Below are 16,040 nucleotides of genomic sequence, written 5' to 3'. Positions count from 1 at the left end.
AAAAAATAAGAAGTCTGGGGCCCTTGGCCCAAGGTCTCATACGAATATTCTCACGGGTTGATGGAAGTGTTTTATTTTCAAAAACTAGAAGAACATACAAAACAACTAAAATCAAAGCCAAGGTCTTTCACACAACTTCCTTCAAGTATTCAATTAGATTGCAATAATAATAGTATTAAGAACAAGAAAAACTCACCTAAATAAGAGTATACAAATATAGTGTGTTTATTTTAAGGTGTTCATAGGGTTACCAGTTGGGTAGGTCATAATATATAGAGTTATGGGAAATTAAGACCTATGAAGTTTTAATTCTTTGCATAAGAGTATACCCTTGCATCATAAGAAAACATATAAAAACAGAAATATGTTTCAAACTTGTATATAACATTTATATATATATATTTATATATATATATATGTTCAACTTGAACATTCAGGTTCTTACTGAAATTATTTATTTATTTATTTTTATTATACTTTAAGTTCTGGGATACATGTGCTGAATGTGCAGGTTTGTTACACAGGTATAGGGCATGTGCCATGGTGCTTTGCTGCACCCATCAACCCATCATCTACATTAGGTATTTCTCCTACTGCTATCCCTCCCCTAGTCCCAACCTCCCCCAACAGGCCCCAGTGTGTGGTGTTCCCCTCCCTGTGTCCATGTGTTCTCATTGTTCAACTCCCACTTATGAGTGAGAACATGTGGTGTTTGGTTTTCTGTTCCTGTGTTAGTTTGCTGAGGATGATGGTTTCCAGCTTCATCCGTGTCCCTGCGAAAGACATGAACTCATCCTTTTCTATGGCTGCATAGTATTCCATGGTGTATATGTGCCACATTTTCTTTATCCAGTCTATCATTGATGGGTATTTGGGTTGGTTCCAAGTCTTTGCTATTGTAAACAGTGCTGCAATAAACATACGTGTGCATGTGTCTTTATAGTAGAATGATACAGATTTCAAATTTCCTTTATAGGCACAACAGACAAAACATGGACTCACAATCTAAACTCTGAAAAATGACAGAAAAGGAAAACCAGTGAATTAAGAACAAGTGTTTAAAAAGGGAATTATAAAAAGCAAACACTGTGCTGCTGGGTAACCAATTGACTCCCCTTACCCGGAAGTCAACAGGATGTCTTAATTTATACTTTAACCAAAAAAAATAAGAAAATATTTAATATTTTGAAGTTCAGAGAAAGAAAATTAAGCATTCTCCATGACATCCTCAGAAATGTAGACAATTCTATAATAAATGCATTTTTAAACTTAACACAGTAGGAAACATGGGATTTGGTTGCTGGCACAAAGGCTGCATGGTATGGCCTAGCCTTATGCCCTACCATCGCCCTCACTGACATCCCCTGTTGTCTCACTGCAAGAAATACTATTGAGGATAATTATTGCTAAGTTTCAAATGCATTTTGTACCACCTCTGATATAAGGCATATTAAGGCTATAAAATATTATCTTTAAAAGAGTCACAAGATTAAAGAAAGACATAGGTATTTGGAGCTTTAAGGCTCTTCCTGCAGGAGGAGCTTCCACTTCACCGAGGGATCAAAGTCCTCTTCAAGATCACTCAGCTCCTGCTCCTTGGAGAGCTCCAGGAAAACCTAAAAGGAAGGAAAGAAGTAAAGAGAGGAGAACAATGCCATACTTCCTCCTGCGGCTCCAGGCGAATGCATTATACATGTATATTCCATGGATGATATAGAATCACTAAAAATGACCCACCTGCTCCAGGGCAGACTGTGAGAGGCTGTACTCCTCCAGGTCGAAGCTCTGTTTAACTGCATAGGAATGAGCATACATTAGGAATTCTGTTTTTTTCAGTGAGTTTTACCAAGTTACAAACCAAAATACATGCAAATAGATCTTAAACATAAAAGATAAGGCAATAAGTATTCTTAGACTAAATATGGGAAAGCAAACGCATGATATAGTCATATAACAGGAGGGAAACTCCATCCCATTCGTCTAGAGTATTGGTAGAGTCACCACAAAACTGGAAAGCAATATCAGAGGTTCCAGAGCATCTGTGCAGAACAAGCTAAGAGATGGTACCCTCTGTGCTAGACAATGACCACGTACCCCTCTATACCAGCCCTCATTCTTGTCTACTCCAAAGGCTGATGTAACAGATGGTGGACGTCACCAATGGCAAGCCCTTTGGGAAGGACAGGGGAGACAGGAGGTCAAGGCATTTATTCTTTCACTTCCTCCCTGACACCAAGTGTGTGCCTTGTTTCTCTCGAGGTGGTAGGTTCTACATGACTCTACCCTCAAGTTCAGGTCATCACTTCCCCTTTTAGTCCCTTTGGACCTAAGAATGGTAACACTTCTACTGTTTCTCGTCTCAGGTAATTGCACTGTTCCATGTACCTTTGCAAAGAGTCTTCTGATAAACAAAAGTTCCTTGAATTATCCTATTTTGAGTTTACCATCTGATACCAATTTGGACCCCATTTGGACTGAGACCCCAACCATGTAGATACATAAGAAAAGGAAGATAATGAATGGAAAAATGATACTGGAAGGCAAATATTTCTGTTGGACAGTGTCAGACTGCTGTGGCATTTTCTTTCTTCTTTCCTTGGACATAGGACCAGTCCCTATCTTATATCTGGAAACATGTGAAGAAAAAAATACAGTGGGTGGCTGACTTCCCTGCCCTTGTAGAGTTTGGAGAAGCAAAGATGCTGTGTGTTTCTCATGGATTTCAAAGTGGAGGTATCTTGAGAAGATCACCTGGAAAGGTAAAGGGGTTTCAAGGAAGGGACTCAGGGGCTGCCAGGTGGTCACAAGAGCCAAAAGCAGGATGCATCGCCCACCCCAGGGAGCTGTAATCAGAGGTAATAGATGAGGGGGGAAAGAAAGTCATCAAGGAACCCATAAAATCACCCATTGAAAGAAAGGGCCAGCAATTCTTCATTTCTATACTGGAGACCCCAATGTGATATCATAGCTCTAATGATCAGATCAAGCTCTGATGCAATATTATCTCTTCTTTTTTCCTCTTACACTACACCCTGGAGAGGCCCAAAACATTCATTTATGAGTCATGGAGGAAATAGAGAAAGAAAAGACATAAAAGTGACCATTTCACCTTCTTAGCTATAGGTCTTCAAATTTGAAGCAAGTCTGACCAAGAAGGGGCACATGAGGCTACGGTTTTGCTAGAGTTTACATTACACAGAAGAGATTGGTGGTAGGAAAGAATGAATCTATGCAACAAGGCAAAGGGATTGCCATGGAGCAGGCATTTGGCTTGGACGACACCATGCCTAGCCCATTCAATGTGTATTGCACTTGAGAACGTAATGGTGTTCAAGAACATTTGGAGGAAAAAATGCTAGCTTACATCTCCACATTTTGTACTTTGTGTCATCTTCACATATTGGAGCAAGGAACTCTGATAAATACTTTGTTTTTCCCCCTAAATGAGAATTTCGCTTTTAGCAAATTAAGTACTGCAGAAGGAATTTGAGGTGGGAGGGAATGCTTTTGAAAGCAGAAACATAAGTAGGCTTTTTTTAAAAGCCTCTAGGGAGGCAGCCTTCCTGAAACATCAATCTCTGCTCCTAATCCATTATAAAATACTTCTGTTGATCTCACTGTGGAATCCTTCCAACTGGAAAGATGCCAACCAGCCATTGGGGCATAATGGTCAGTGTGGTCTCATCAAAAGCTAGGATGACCATCCTGGCCAACATGGTGAAACTCTGTCTCTACTAAAACTACAAAAATTAGCTGAGTGTGCTGGTGTGCACCTTTAGTCCCAGCTACTCAGGAGGCTGAGGCAGGAGAATTGCTTGAACCCAGGAGGCAGAGGTGCAGTGAGCCGAGATTGTGCCACTGCACCACTCCAGCCTGCCAGCCTGGTGACAAAGCAAGACTCTTTCTCAAAAAAAAAAAAAAAAAAAAAAAAAAAAAAAATATATATATATATATATATATATATATATATATATATATATATATGATGCTTGAGGCCTCTGATGAAGGCAGGTGACAAGCCAGAAAGTACGGCTCAAGAAGGGGCATGAAGTTTCATACACTAACTCATCAGATTTCATACACTAACATGACAGGGAAAAACCAAGCCCCCGATACATCGATGCAGTATGCAAAGACCAAAATCCAAGGGCCTAAAATGAGTCACAGATTAACACACCTAAACAGAGACAGGAACCTCCTTATCTGCATCTATCAATAGATGGCTATCAAACAATACATAAAGGCAAAAAACAAATTCATATGTTTCTGTTTGTATGAATTTGTGGATAATCTATCCCTGAATGTCAATGGTCTCTTTCTCCCAGAGCCTTGCTCAATTACAGTAGGGTTCCTTAGCCCCAGCACTAATGATGTTTTGATTGATCATTCTTTCCTGTGATGGCTGACCAATGCACTGTAGGGTATTTAGCATCATCCCTGGCCTTCATCCACTAGAGACCAGTTGCATCCGACCTCTCTGTCCCCACTTGTAAGAACCCCAAATCTTCCCAGACATTGCCAAATCACCCTTATTGAGAAACACCGGATTAGCAGTCTTAGTAATGTATTAATGACGTAACAGCATAATTCTATGTTTATGTATTTTTTAAATACTGGTTTTATGTCAGATTTAGGTTTATCTGTTTCCCAGGGTTTTGTCTCTAAACAATCACTCTTACCTATCTCTAATTTGAAGAAAGCCTGTGATAAAAGTCGCACATCCTCAACAGGCAACTTATAGACCATCAGGGAGGAGAACCTGTGAAGGGAAGACAGTGAGGCTGAACTCCAGGTGTCAAGGTTGAAACCCCTGATGGGTACAAGTCTAAAAAGGGCAACAAGGCTAGGCACAGTGGCTCATGCCTGTAACCACTGCAATTTGGGAGTCCAAGAAGGGAAGATTGCTTGAGCCTATGAGTTTGAGACCAGTCTAGGAAACAGATTGAGATCCCATCTCCACAAAAAAACTTAAAAATTAGCCAGGCATGGTGGTGTGTGCCTGTATTCCCAGCTACTATGGAGGCTGAGGCAGGAGGACCACTTGAGCCCATGAGATTGAGGCTGCAGTGAGCAGTGATTGCACCACTGCACTCCAGACTGGGCGACAGAGTGAGATCCTGTCTCAAAAAATAAAACTAAAAAAATGAAAAGGAGCAACAACATCGTCAACAATCTGTTTAAATAGTCACATCTGTGTGGTGTTAGAGAGCCACTCATAATGTGAGTGCTCTTTGATCAACCAGAAGTCAATCCACTAAGAGGAGGAATGAAAGACAAAGGGAAGGAAATTAACAGCCCCTATGCCTTATGAAGGGAAGAAGCAGAACTTCATATCCTTCTTCTTAGTGAGAAGAGAGTAGCATTTCAGTAAAAAGAACTAGATTCTACTCCTGTCTCCACACTCTGAGCCTCAGTTGATTTCACTGATAATAATATATAGAAATGTTAAAAGACACCATTCACTGAGCCTTGACTGATGCCTGGCACTCTGGCATGAGCTTTATGCAGGTGATTTCTTTTAATGAGGGATGGTTTTACCCTCTAGAAGGAACCCCTGAGATGACCTGAGTGCATGCATGCATCAGTATCTGGCACATGTTAGAGCCCCCATGCATGCTGATTCTCTTACAAGAGTCAGCTTTCAAATCAGCACTTTGTTCTCTTATTTCCCTCTTGTGGGAGCCCTTGGAATTGAATTTTCTCTAAGTAAAGTACTTGCAATTACCATAGAGTTAAAGAACGAGGAAGATGAGGCTCTTATTCTGTCATCATAGTAGAAATATGGAAACAGAAACCAAGGACTGTGATAAAACAAAACACCTGTGTCTACCTTTCCTGCCGAGCAGCCTGGGGGAAAAGCCTCAGGATCTCTGCATGGAGGGGCTCCACTTGTGCCAGGTTCTTCACCTTCATCTCCAGCAGGTAGTCTTTGCCAAATTTGCTTTTCAGGTGTTGGATGGAACCAATATGTCTGAAGGTAAGAGAAGGATAAAGTCAAGCAAGAAAAGAGAAAAATGTATGGCTTGTGATGTTCAGCCTCTGGAGGCCAGAGTAAGGCCACATAGAGTTGGGAGCAACCATGCTAGCTCCTCACAGTGGGTAGCCTGGTGCAGGGAAATAAACTTTGCTCATCATAGTGCACAACCTGGGGGCTGAGTGCCGGCTTTGACAGGCACTCACCTCAGCCTTCCTGACACCATGATGGCCACTCGGTCACACACTGCCTCAGCCTCTGCCATGTAGTGGGTGGTCAGGAGGGCGCCCCTCTCCGTGTTTCTAAAGGTGGCCCAAACCACCTGCCTAAAGTTAAGGGAAAACATGAACTCATGAATGCTCAAGGTATTTGGAATTTTTAAAAGAAGTTTCCATCGACGCACAGATGAAACATGCAGCGAATTCAGACTAGACAAAGAAGGGGTGTGTGTAGGGATGACAGGCATGGAAATAACTAAACTATTGGTTAGAGTATATAATTCGGAACATAGAAAATGATATTGGGTAAGATGCTGTTTATAAAAATACAAAGTTCAGAAATATTTATGAGAATGCAGTAGGAACAAAGAAAATTAGGAGAATTTACTAAAAAGCGTGATAATCATGACATACTCCCTATAGGTACAAAATGACAGAATTCAGAAATTTCCCAAAAATAATTTAAAAATATATCGAAGATTTGGAATGTTTCTTTTTTTCCTCCATAAGAATTGTATATCAGGTGATGTTGCAGAAAGATTTAAAGCTTAATTATAGATTGATTTGACTGTATAAAAATGTTCCATGTAGGCACAGACACAAAAATTATTTGAACAGATATTAGGGTGAGATAATATAGCTTTTTCTTCTCAATAAAAGCTAGTTGTGATTTGAAATCAGATAATTTTTTTCCTAAAATATTGCTTTTCCTGATACTGTGAGTGTCTTCCCCTTTCTAAGTAAACAACGATTTTGCAGGCCAGTTTTCAAAGGATCAATACACTCATCCAGAGGTTGCTCATGATAGCACCTCACCACATTTGCTGCTGCCCCTCAGGGTCCATCCTGGTTGACAGCTCACCCAGAAGCACCACTGATGGGTTCCCCAGGATGCTCAGCATGAAGCACAGCTGCAACGGGAGGAACAGCCTGTCTGGTTCCTATCTATGACACTTGCAGAGCAACACCAAGCCCTGCCCATACCTTTGGCTTTATTCCCTCCGACAAGGTCTTCACGGGAACCTTCAGCTGGTCCTGCAGCTTGAGCGCATCCACTAACCTAAGGAAAACAGAGTCAATCCACATAATCCCAACACTGGTGAATGTACATGGGAGAATGAGCAAATCAGGAGAAACACGACGGTGGGGGAGGTGTTTACGAGTGGTCAGAGTGGTCATAAAATTTAAACCACCTAGATACTTTATGAACCTTTCATAGTCATCAAACTCATATTTTCAATGATGTCTTCCCATATTAAGAATAATCAGGCTGGACCGGGCTCAGTGGTTCACGCCTGTAATCCCAGCACTTTGGGACGCTGAGGCAGGCAGATCACGAGGTCAAGAGATCGAGACCATCCTGGCCAACATGGTGAAACCCTGTCTCTACTAAAATTACAAAATCAGCTGGGCATGGTGGCGTGCACCTGTAGTTCCAGCTACTCAGGAGGCTGAGGCAGGAGAATTGCTTGAACCTGGGAGGTGGAGGTTGCAGTGAGCCAAGATCGCACCACTGCACTCCAGCCTGATGACAGAGCAAGACTCCGTCTCAAAAAACAAAACAAACAAATAAAAACCAAGAATAATCAGTCTGGGTGCAGTGGCTTACACCTGTAATCCCAGCATTTTGGGAGGCCAAGGTGGGCAGATCACCTGAGGGTCAAGAGTTCAAGACCAGCCTGGCCAACATGTTGAAACCCCGTCTCTACAAAAATGCAAAAAATTAGCCCGGCATGATGGCGGGTGCCTGTAATCCCAGCTACTAGGCAGGCTGAGGCACAAGAATCGCTTGAACCCAAGAGGCGGAGGTTGCAGTGAGCACTCCAGCCTGGGCCGCAGAGCCAAACTCCGTCTCAAAAAAAAAAAAAAAGGACTCCACCCATGGACTGGAAAGGATGTTCAGTTACTCGCGGGCCTGTTGTCTGATACTGGGATGGAAAGTCACAGTCCGCAGGCTGGAGTGAGGCGCGGGAAGATGCCTGGTCCTTGCCTCGCGGACTTGGCAGCCGCGTCCTTCGGGTCTGTCCACTGAACTGCTGAGGACTCGCCCGTGTGCGGGGACCCGAGTGCCACTTCCCGGAGCCTTACCTTGCTCTCCAGCCTCCAGGCTAGCTAATACCTGGAGGGCAGGGCAGGGCTGTTACCGCTCTCACCCCTTGCGGAAGGATGGCAGGATCCGGCGCAGCGACGTAGCAGCGGGAGGGCACAGCGACCTGCATCTCCAGTTTCTCCTCAGGACACAAGGCTGACTTCACCTTCCGGACAGCTGCAAAGCCCCTGCCAGAACCAAACCGAACTCGCGCCTCGGAGAGGGGCTTCTGGGGCCGGTTCGCTGCAGGGCATGGGGAGTGGAGAGAGGGAAGGGGAAGCCTGGGGCTGTGTGCGCGCGCGTGGGAGCGCGCCTCGGAGCGCCCCGCATACCCCACTCTATCCCCGGGGGCACTTTGGGAAGGAGGGAGTGGTAGTCGCGGGAATGAGGGAGCAAGAGAAACCCTCTCAAAGCGACGCCCCAAACAGGTCCGGATTTAGAATTCGAAGCTAAAGGCTGTTAGAAATTGGGACTCCACGCGGGAGGAGAGGAGGGCGGCGCCGCCGGGCTCTGGGTGAAGAGCGGCGCAGCGGCGGCTGCGGCGGGCGGGGGGCGCTTGGGCAGCGGCATGAAGGATGTGGAGTCGGGCCGGGGCAGGGTGCTGCTGAACTCGGCAGCCGCCAGGGGCGACGGCCTGCTACTGCTGGGCACCCGCGCGGCCACGCTCGGGGGCGGCGGCGGTGGCCTGAGGGAGAGCCGCCGGGGCAAGCAGGGGGCCCGGATGAGCCTGCTGGGGAAGCCGCTCTCTTACACGAGTAGCCAGAGCTGCCGGCGCAACGTCAAGTACCGGCGGGTGCAGAACTACCTGTACAACGTGCTGGAGAGACCCCGCGGCTGGGCGTTCATCTACCACGCTTTCGTGTGAGTACCCGCGCCCCCTGCTATGCCCGCTTCAGGGGACCACTGTCCCTGGCCCCCTGGGGCGTGCTCCGCGCTCGCGCCCTTGGGCCCCGCGCTCGTGCACACGTGGTGGCTTTTATTTCTTCGCACGTGTTTGTGGTCTTCCTTCTGGAGCCTCTCCCCTCTCACAGCCCCACTTCTTTCATCTCTACAGCTTGAACCTTTTCCCCGAGGACACCCAATGAACTGCCCGGTAGCTTCAGGCTCCCAGGGCGAGAGCCAGGCAGACGCGGGACTTAGGCTGCGCGGATAATTGGGAGCAATTAGGTCCCAAGATACTGAAACTTCAACCGAACGGGGCGCCCGGGAGCTAGGGAATGCGAAGGGAGGACAGGCGCCCGTGTGAGGCTTGAGAGTATATTGGAGAGGTTAGGAGGTGATGGCGGGGTAGGACGGGGAGGAGTGAGGGGGCACCGAGGGCTAGGTCCTCAGTCCAAGGGCGGAGTAGGGGAAGCTGCTACTTGGAGAGAGCTGCTAGGTTTTAAGTGCGCCCGGAAACACGCCTCGCCACCACCCAGCCACCGCCAACGGAAAATCTGTCAGTGCACGTAGCCCTTCTTGCCACGGAGAAGGTGGCTAAGGTCTAGAGGAGGCCAGCAGGCCAGGCGAAGCAACGCTCCCGCGCTGCAGCGGGGAACCTGGGGCGCAGGAACGCGGGCAGAGCTGCGATAGCAGAAGCGCAAATGGGTCGCCTTGGACAGAGAACGGGCAGTAGGTTAAGTCCCCATTTGTGGCGCGGAGTCAAAGGTGTGTGTGTGTGTGTGTGTGTGTGTGTGTGTGTGTGTGTGTGTGTGTATAAAGTAAGCCTTCTCCATCTAGCAGAGAATGCTTAATGAGAAAATGATTGAAAGCAAATGTTTATTTTTCCCTTAGGCATTTAAAACCTTTCAGTGGCTTTAAAGTTTACCACTGTTTAAAAAAAAAAAAAAAAAAAAAAAAGAAAGAAAAAAGGAAAAAAGAAAAAGAATAATCAATAAACATTTTTCTCTCCAGGTTCAAAGTGAGAGAAAACGACACTGAATGGAGTTCTAGATGACCAAATCTTCTCCCACAAGCATGGGGTCATCAATTAGAACCTCCCTGTCTTCGTTTTGTGTGTATGTCATTAATACAACATCCCCTCAGCAAAGAAGGGGAGTGCCCCTCAGCCCCAGGTACCGTGTGATGGCGATCATCGCGTCTCCTTTCCTCAGCCCTTTCCCGGCAGCGTACACCTCCAGGTGCTGCCTCACTGTCAGGTTGGGCCACAGCGCATTCTCCTGAGGGCACTACCCCAGGAAGCCCAGGGATTCCCCTTCACCTCTCCCTTTCAAAATCACCTACACGAAATAAGTTCATTCTCAGATTCTATCCCAAATGTCACGTAATGTATGTGCATGTAAGCTGTACTTCAGAGATGCCCTTCTGTTCACACACACAGGTTCTAAGTGCACAAATGCAAATCAGTAATCACTTAGTTTTGGGGAAAAGATGGTAAAAGCCCACTTCAAAAGGCAGACATTCCATGGTTATCCATTGTAGTGCAGACTTTACTACCAATTCCATGACCGTGATTGAACTCAAGATTGCTGATTTGAGTGTCTTTTACTTGGCTTTATTCATTGATCCAGACATTCAAAGGAATAGATACTTGTTGAGAATTCTGTTTCGCCAGTGATAGTTGTAATTATAGGATTTATCTTGCAATAAGGCAGTGGTTCTCAGCCAGGGGAATCCTCCTCCTAGGGAATATTTAACAATGTCTGGAGACACATTTGGTTGTCACAATTCATGTGTGTATGCATTGGAAAACAGTATTACTGGCATCTAGTAAGTAGAGGCCAAGGGTGCTGCCAAACATCCTACTACGTACAGAACAGCTCCCCACAACAAATTGACATTATCAAGTCCATAATATCAAGGTTGAGAAATCCTGAACTAAGAAATAAACAAACTTTTAGCACTGTATCTAGCCAATAGGAACCAATATACACATGTAGCATTTATTATTTTTATGAGCCAGGCTATGCTTTGCTTTACAATAATAAGAACATCTAATGTGTCCTCAGTGCTTGCTATGTGCCAGAATCTAAGCATATAATACATTTTTAATTACATTATCCTATCCTTACAGAACCCCTGTATGTGTTAGGTGTTGGTTTTATCATTGATGTTTTACATACAGAAAATTATCACAAGCATGGATTATGAAACTTGTACAAGATCACAACAAGGTAAATCTCGGACTTGAAGCTGGGATCTACCTTCAGAATCCAAGTCCTTGACCTTGATGCTACACTGTCTCCCCCCAGTACAAAGGAGAGAGCTAGTTAATCTTGCCTCATAGAGCTTTCATTGTGGAGAAAGAAACAGAAAATATAAGTAATAAGTAAACACATAAGTGAACGATTTATAACCTCTGCCTTGTGCTTTCAAGGAAATAGATATGCTAAAGAATAACAGGGAGGATTTAATTTAGCTGACAATGTAGTTAGGAAAAGGCATTTTGGGGAGATAAATTTTTAAGTGATGAGAAGGAGACAGCCAAGCACATGAGGAGCCAACGGAAGGGCACTCTAGCCACAGGAAGATCAAACCCAAAGATCCCACAGCGACAAGGTGCCTTGAGGCCAATGTGAGCAGGCGGTCAACAGAGCATATTATGCTGGGCCGGTTGCAGCCATGGTAAAGATTTTGGATCAATTCTAAGTGAGAGGCTGTACATTAAGTGAGAGGTTGTACATGGGAGATTGACGACCTCATTTGCGTTTTTTTTTTTTTTTTTTGAGATGGAGTTTCTCTCTTGTTGCCCAGGCTGGAGTGCAATGGCACTATCTCAGCTCACTGCAACCTTGGCCTCCCAGGTTCAAGCGATTGTCCTGCCTCAGCCTCCTGAGTAGCTGGGATTACAGGCACCTGCCACCATGCCCAGCTAATTTTGTATTTTTAGTAGAGATGGTGTTTCTCCATGTTGGTCAGATTGTTCTCTAACTCCTGACCTCCTCAGGTGATCCGCCCGCCTCGGCATCCCAAAGTTCTGGGATTACAGGTGGGAGCCACAGTGCCCGGACCTCATTTGCATTTTTTTTTTTTTTTTTTTTTTTTTTTTTGAGACGGAGTCTCGCTCTGTCGCCCAGGCTGGAGTGCAGTGGCGCGATCTCGGCTCACTGCAAGCTCCGCCTCCCGGGTTCACGCCATTCTCCTGCCTCAGCCTCTCCGAGTAGCTGGGACTACAGGCGCCCACCACCATGCCCGGCTAATTTTTTTGTATTTTTAGTAGAGACGGGGTTTCACCGTGGTCTCGATCTCCTGACCTCGTGATCCGCCCGCCTCGGCCTCCCAAAGTGCTGGGATTACAAGCGTGAGCCACCGCGCCCGGCCTCTCATTTGCATTTTTAAGGACTGTTCTTACTGCAGTGTGAGGCAAGAGTGGAAATGGAAGGACAGGAAACCTCTGTAGCATTGAACACCACTGTGCGACCTTCCTTCATAAACACTCCCTCTGACATTGAGCTCATGTTCAAGGTCAATAGCATTTCCTCTTCGAAGTTGTGGTCCTTTGGTTTCTGTCCATCATTTTACCCAAACTTGGCCCAGACATACCACCAAGTGGTACTCATATATTATTCTAGTTTTTGCTTTGCAATTTAGATAATTATCCATTTTTTTCATTATATCTGATTTCTTTTGTCTTAATACATCCTGGATCTTTCACCATTAGCCCAGAATCACCACTGTCCTTCAAGAATTTCAGTGTATCTGCAATAATACCCTCAACTGCTCTATCACCACATTACATCATCAGGGCCAAGAAATGTTTCAATAATTGTAAAAAAGTTTCTGTGGTATATACCTTCTTAAAGACCTATGAAGTTTTACTCGATAGTGGACTCTTATTGTTACACAAGTCACACATAATATTTAATTGTAGCATATAGGTAGAGGACAGTCATTAAAACAACTGCAATCCCATAAGCAGTTGTTGTCATTATTCTGACAGTGGTTTCTGGTGTCATGCTGAGTGAGGCCATTAAATTCGACAAAGTTCATGGGATACATAATAAAGCAAAGATATCTGACTTTAAGGAAGATATATTTCCTTTTAATATCTTTATTTCTCACTCAATAAAAGGCATAGTGTATATGATATGTAGCCCTTCTCAGAAACAAACTGTTTTTGGAATTAAGATATAAATTTTTAATCAATCCTCTTTATTCAATGCATAAATCACACCAATTGATTATGGATCAACTACATAGTCTATTATTGCCATCAATATTCGTTGTAAAATGTTTATCCTAGGTAGCACTAATGACCATATTCCTGTGCGTTTTACTGACCTGTCCTGCAGTTGGTTTTGTGTCTCCAGTTATCATCTTAATAGTTGTACTTTTACCAGTTCCATTGTGTCCTAACAGCCTTATAACTTCGCCTGAAAGAAAGTGGTATGCTCAGAAATATACAATTAATTGCAACAAAAATAAAAGCAAATACCATTTGAGGGCCCACTGTGTGTCAAGTGCTATGTGAAATGTGCTGTATACATTATTTCACTTATTCCTCTCTCTCTCTCTCTCTCTCTCTCTCTCTCACACACACACACACACACACACACCCCTGAGCATTATAACTGGCTTCATTTTACAGGTGAGGAAGCTAAGACTTAAAGAGGATAAATAACTCATCCTATGTCATACAGATAGTAAGAGGCTGAGCTAGAAGTTGTAACATATTTTGATTCCAAAGCCTATTGTACCGAACCCCCCACTTTCACAAAATGCGCTGTTTTTGGGGAATGAAGAAAGCACTGCTATGCCTCCGTTGGCTCCCTTCTGTGTAGTATTTGCTGCAATAAAATTGTTACCTAAAAACTGTACCATCCTTCTTAACAGAAAGACCGCCTCTTTTCGTTGTTGTTGTTCTGTTTGTTTGTGTTACAGAACAGACATAACTGTTTTCCTATGTAAAGAAAAAACGTCATTATCATTTCAACTGAGGCTTTTAAGCAGGAGGAGCAGCCTGAGTCCGCTGCGTTTGTCAATAGATGTCCCCAGATTCAGATACTCTTATTCCCTGAATAATCCAGTCTTCAGATTCAAGATTGCTCTACTAACGGAACTACTGTTTCCAACGTTTTTTAACACAAAAAGAGACATTTTTGTGTTAAAAATGGGGGCTATAATTCAAGATGAGATTGGAGTGGGGACAGAGCCAAACCATATCACAAGGCATAGTTGAAGAGAAATGTGATAGGCAGAATAATGGTCCCATTCTAATCCTGGAATTTGTGAATATGTTACAGTACATGACAAAGGGGAATTAAGGCAGTAGATGGAATTAAAGTTGCTAATAAGCTGACTTTGAAATAGGGAGATCATCCTGGATTATCTAGGTAGACCCAGTGTAATCACAAGGGCCCTAAAAAGTAAAACAGGGAGGCAGACGAGGAGATCAGAGTGAGGCAGTAGAAGAAGGGTTCGATCTGCTGCTACTGGCTTTGAAGATGGAGGAGGAAGACCATGAACCAAAGAATGCAAGAAACCTCTAGAAGCTACACAGGGTAAGAAAACAGATTCTGCCCTACAGCCTCCAGAAAGAGACACAGCCTGGCCAACCCCTTGATGTTAGCCCAGTGAGACCCGCATCACACTTCTAACCTCCAGAGCTGTAAGATGATAACTCTGTTTTGTTCTAAACCATTAAGTTTGTGGTCATTTTTTTTTTTTTTTTTTTTTTTTTTACAGCAGCAATAGAAAGTTAACATGGGGGCAGGGTTGGGGGAAGGAGTCCAAGAGCCTGAGGCCTGAGAACAAGACAGGAAGACATTGCTGGGCATTTCTTTCATGACACGCCTCATCAGCAGAACAAAGGAGGGCATGGACTTATGTTTAAAAACTGTCCAAAAGTGACCAAAGAAATTCACCAGTGATGCAGATGAGCTCCTGATAATCATGCCATCAGAGCAGGCTGTGATAGCCTGGAAATCCTGACTGAAACCAAACTGCAGCATTTCCAACTAAGAAATCAAGCTGTGATAAACCTCAGTATCTGAAAGGGTTAAATATTGTGCCCATGTGACTATTCTTCTTTCTTTCTGTGAATTAATGTGTGTACCAGAAAATATTTATGAATAAAAAACAATTACAGAATCTCATTGTCATCAATGTGGTTATTTATCTCTGAGCGTTAAGACTGATTTTTCCCCCACTGAACATCTTAGTGTAAATATCAGAGAAAAAATATGCTACCCACTGTAATAATAATAAAACTTCTAATTAGCCTAAATTGTTCTGAATAGGAAATTGTATAATTTAGAAATAATAAATTGGTTATAAAAAGCCAATCATTTCCCAGTCAGATAAAATTCCCGTTATTCACAGAACAAATTTTTCTAATTTGTTGCACTGGGCAACAAATTAGATCAAAATTTTTAAATAGTTACTATAATAAACAAGATCAATAAAAATCTTTCCTTAAGTTTTCTTGATGAAAATATTCTCAAGCCAGTTAAAAACAATTCAAAACTCAGAAAATTGTGCATCCTGCAATGCTTACAATTCCTCTGGCAGTAAAATTAAAAACAAACAAAGAAGAACAAGTAATTCAAATAACTTTGGAAATAGTTCATACTTGTAAAGAAGCAACATAACGTTACATTTCTTTTGATTTATTCAATAGCCTATTAGATAATGTATGCTATTTGTCCAAAAATGTTTTAGTTATGCGGTAAAAATTCAAATTCTTAGTTCTTCATTTGGTTATTTAGTCATACAAAATAAAATCGATGATGTAAAAAGTCAAAATGACTCATTAATAACTTACTGCTTTTAATGGTTTCTACCTAAATGTCTGGCATTCCTATTTATAGTCTTATGTTAT

General features: G+C 43.5%; 2 protein-coding genes across 3 annotated transcripts; one reads left to right on the top strand and one right to left on the bottom strand.

The window, feature by feature from the left end:
• Window positions 1-229: 229 nt before the first annotated feature.
• On the bottom strand, window positions 230-14,315 carry LOC129462920 (ATP-binding cassette sub-family A member 9-like; the record flags this gene model as incomplete). Its single annotated transcript, XM_055243407.2, is given in 10 exon segments — window positions 230-1,616; window positions 1,738-1,793; window positions 4,680-4,759; window positions 5,831-5,971; window positions 6,181-6,300; window positions 7,009-7,103; window positions 7,177-7,252; window positions 10,340-10,500; window positions 13,502-13,593; window positions 14,294-14,315. Coding segments are annotated over 10 exon segments (942 nt in total), but the record flags the coding sequence as incomplete, so codon positions are not given.
• LOC134732428 (potassium voltage-gated channel subfamily KQT member 5-like) lies at window positions 8,082-15,310 on the top strand. Of its 2 annotated transcripts, XR_010115586.1 has the most exons (3): window positions 8,082-9,142; window positions 10,175-10,335; window positions 14,906-15,310. XR_010115586.1 is itself a non-coding variant. In XM_063617547.1 (2 exons), exons 1-2 carry the CDS (start codon window positions 8,850-8,852, stop codon window positions 9,364-9,366), a joined length of 324 nt encoding a protein of 107 aa, XP_063473617.1. In that variant the 5' UTR covers window positions 8,082-8,849; the 3' UTR covers window positions 9,367-10,152. The 2 variants fall into 2 exon arrangements, 1 of the variants encoding a protein (XP_063473617.1); XM_063617547.1 differs by lacking the exons at window positions 10,175-10,335; window positions 14,906-15,310 and adding an exon at window positions 9,336-10,152.
• Window positions 15,311-16,040: the final 730 nt, after the last annotated feature.

The sequence above is a fragment of the Symphalangus syndactylus genome, chromosome 14 (genome assembly GCF_028878055.3).
Source record: "Symphalangus syndactylus isolate Jambi chromosome 14, NHGRI_mSymSyn1-v2.1_pri, whole genome shotgun sequence".
Lineage (NCBI taxonomy): Eukaryota > Metazoa > Chordata > Mammalia > Primates > Hylobatidae > Symphalangus > Symphalangus syndactylus.
Note: the sequence above shows the minus strand (reverse complement) of the source record. Positions and strands in the feature narration are given on the sequence as shown.

Bases quoted from the DNA above. Each gene is read 5' to 3' on its own strand.
- LOC134732428 (XM_063617547.1), top strand. From the start codon at position 8,850: ATGAAGGATGTGGAGTCGGGCCGGGGCAGGGTGCTGCTGAACTCGGCA. The intron at 9,143-9,335 runs GTGAGTACCCGC...TCATCTCTACAG, and splicing joins TTCATCTACCACGCTTTCGT to CTTGAACCTTTTCCCCGAGG.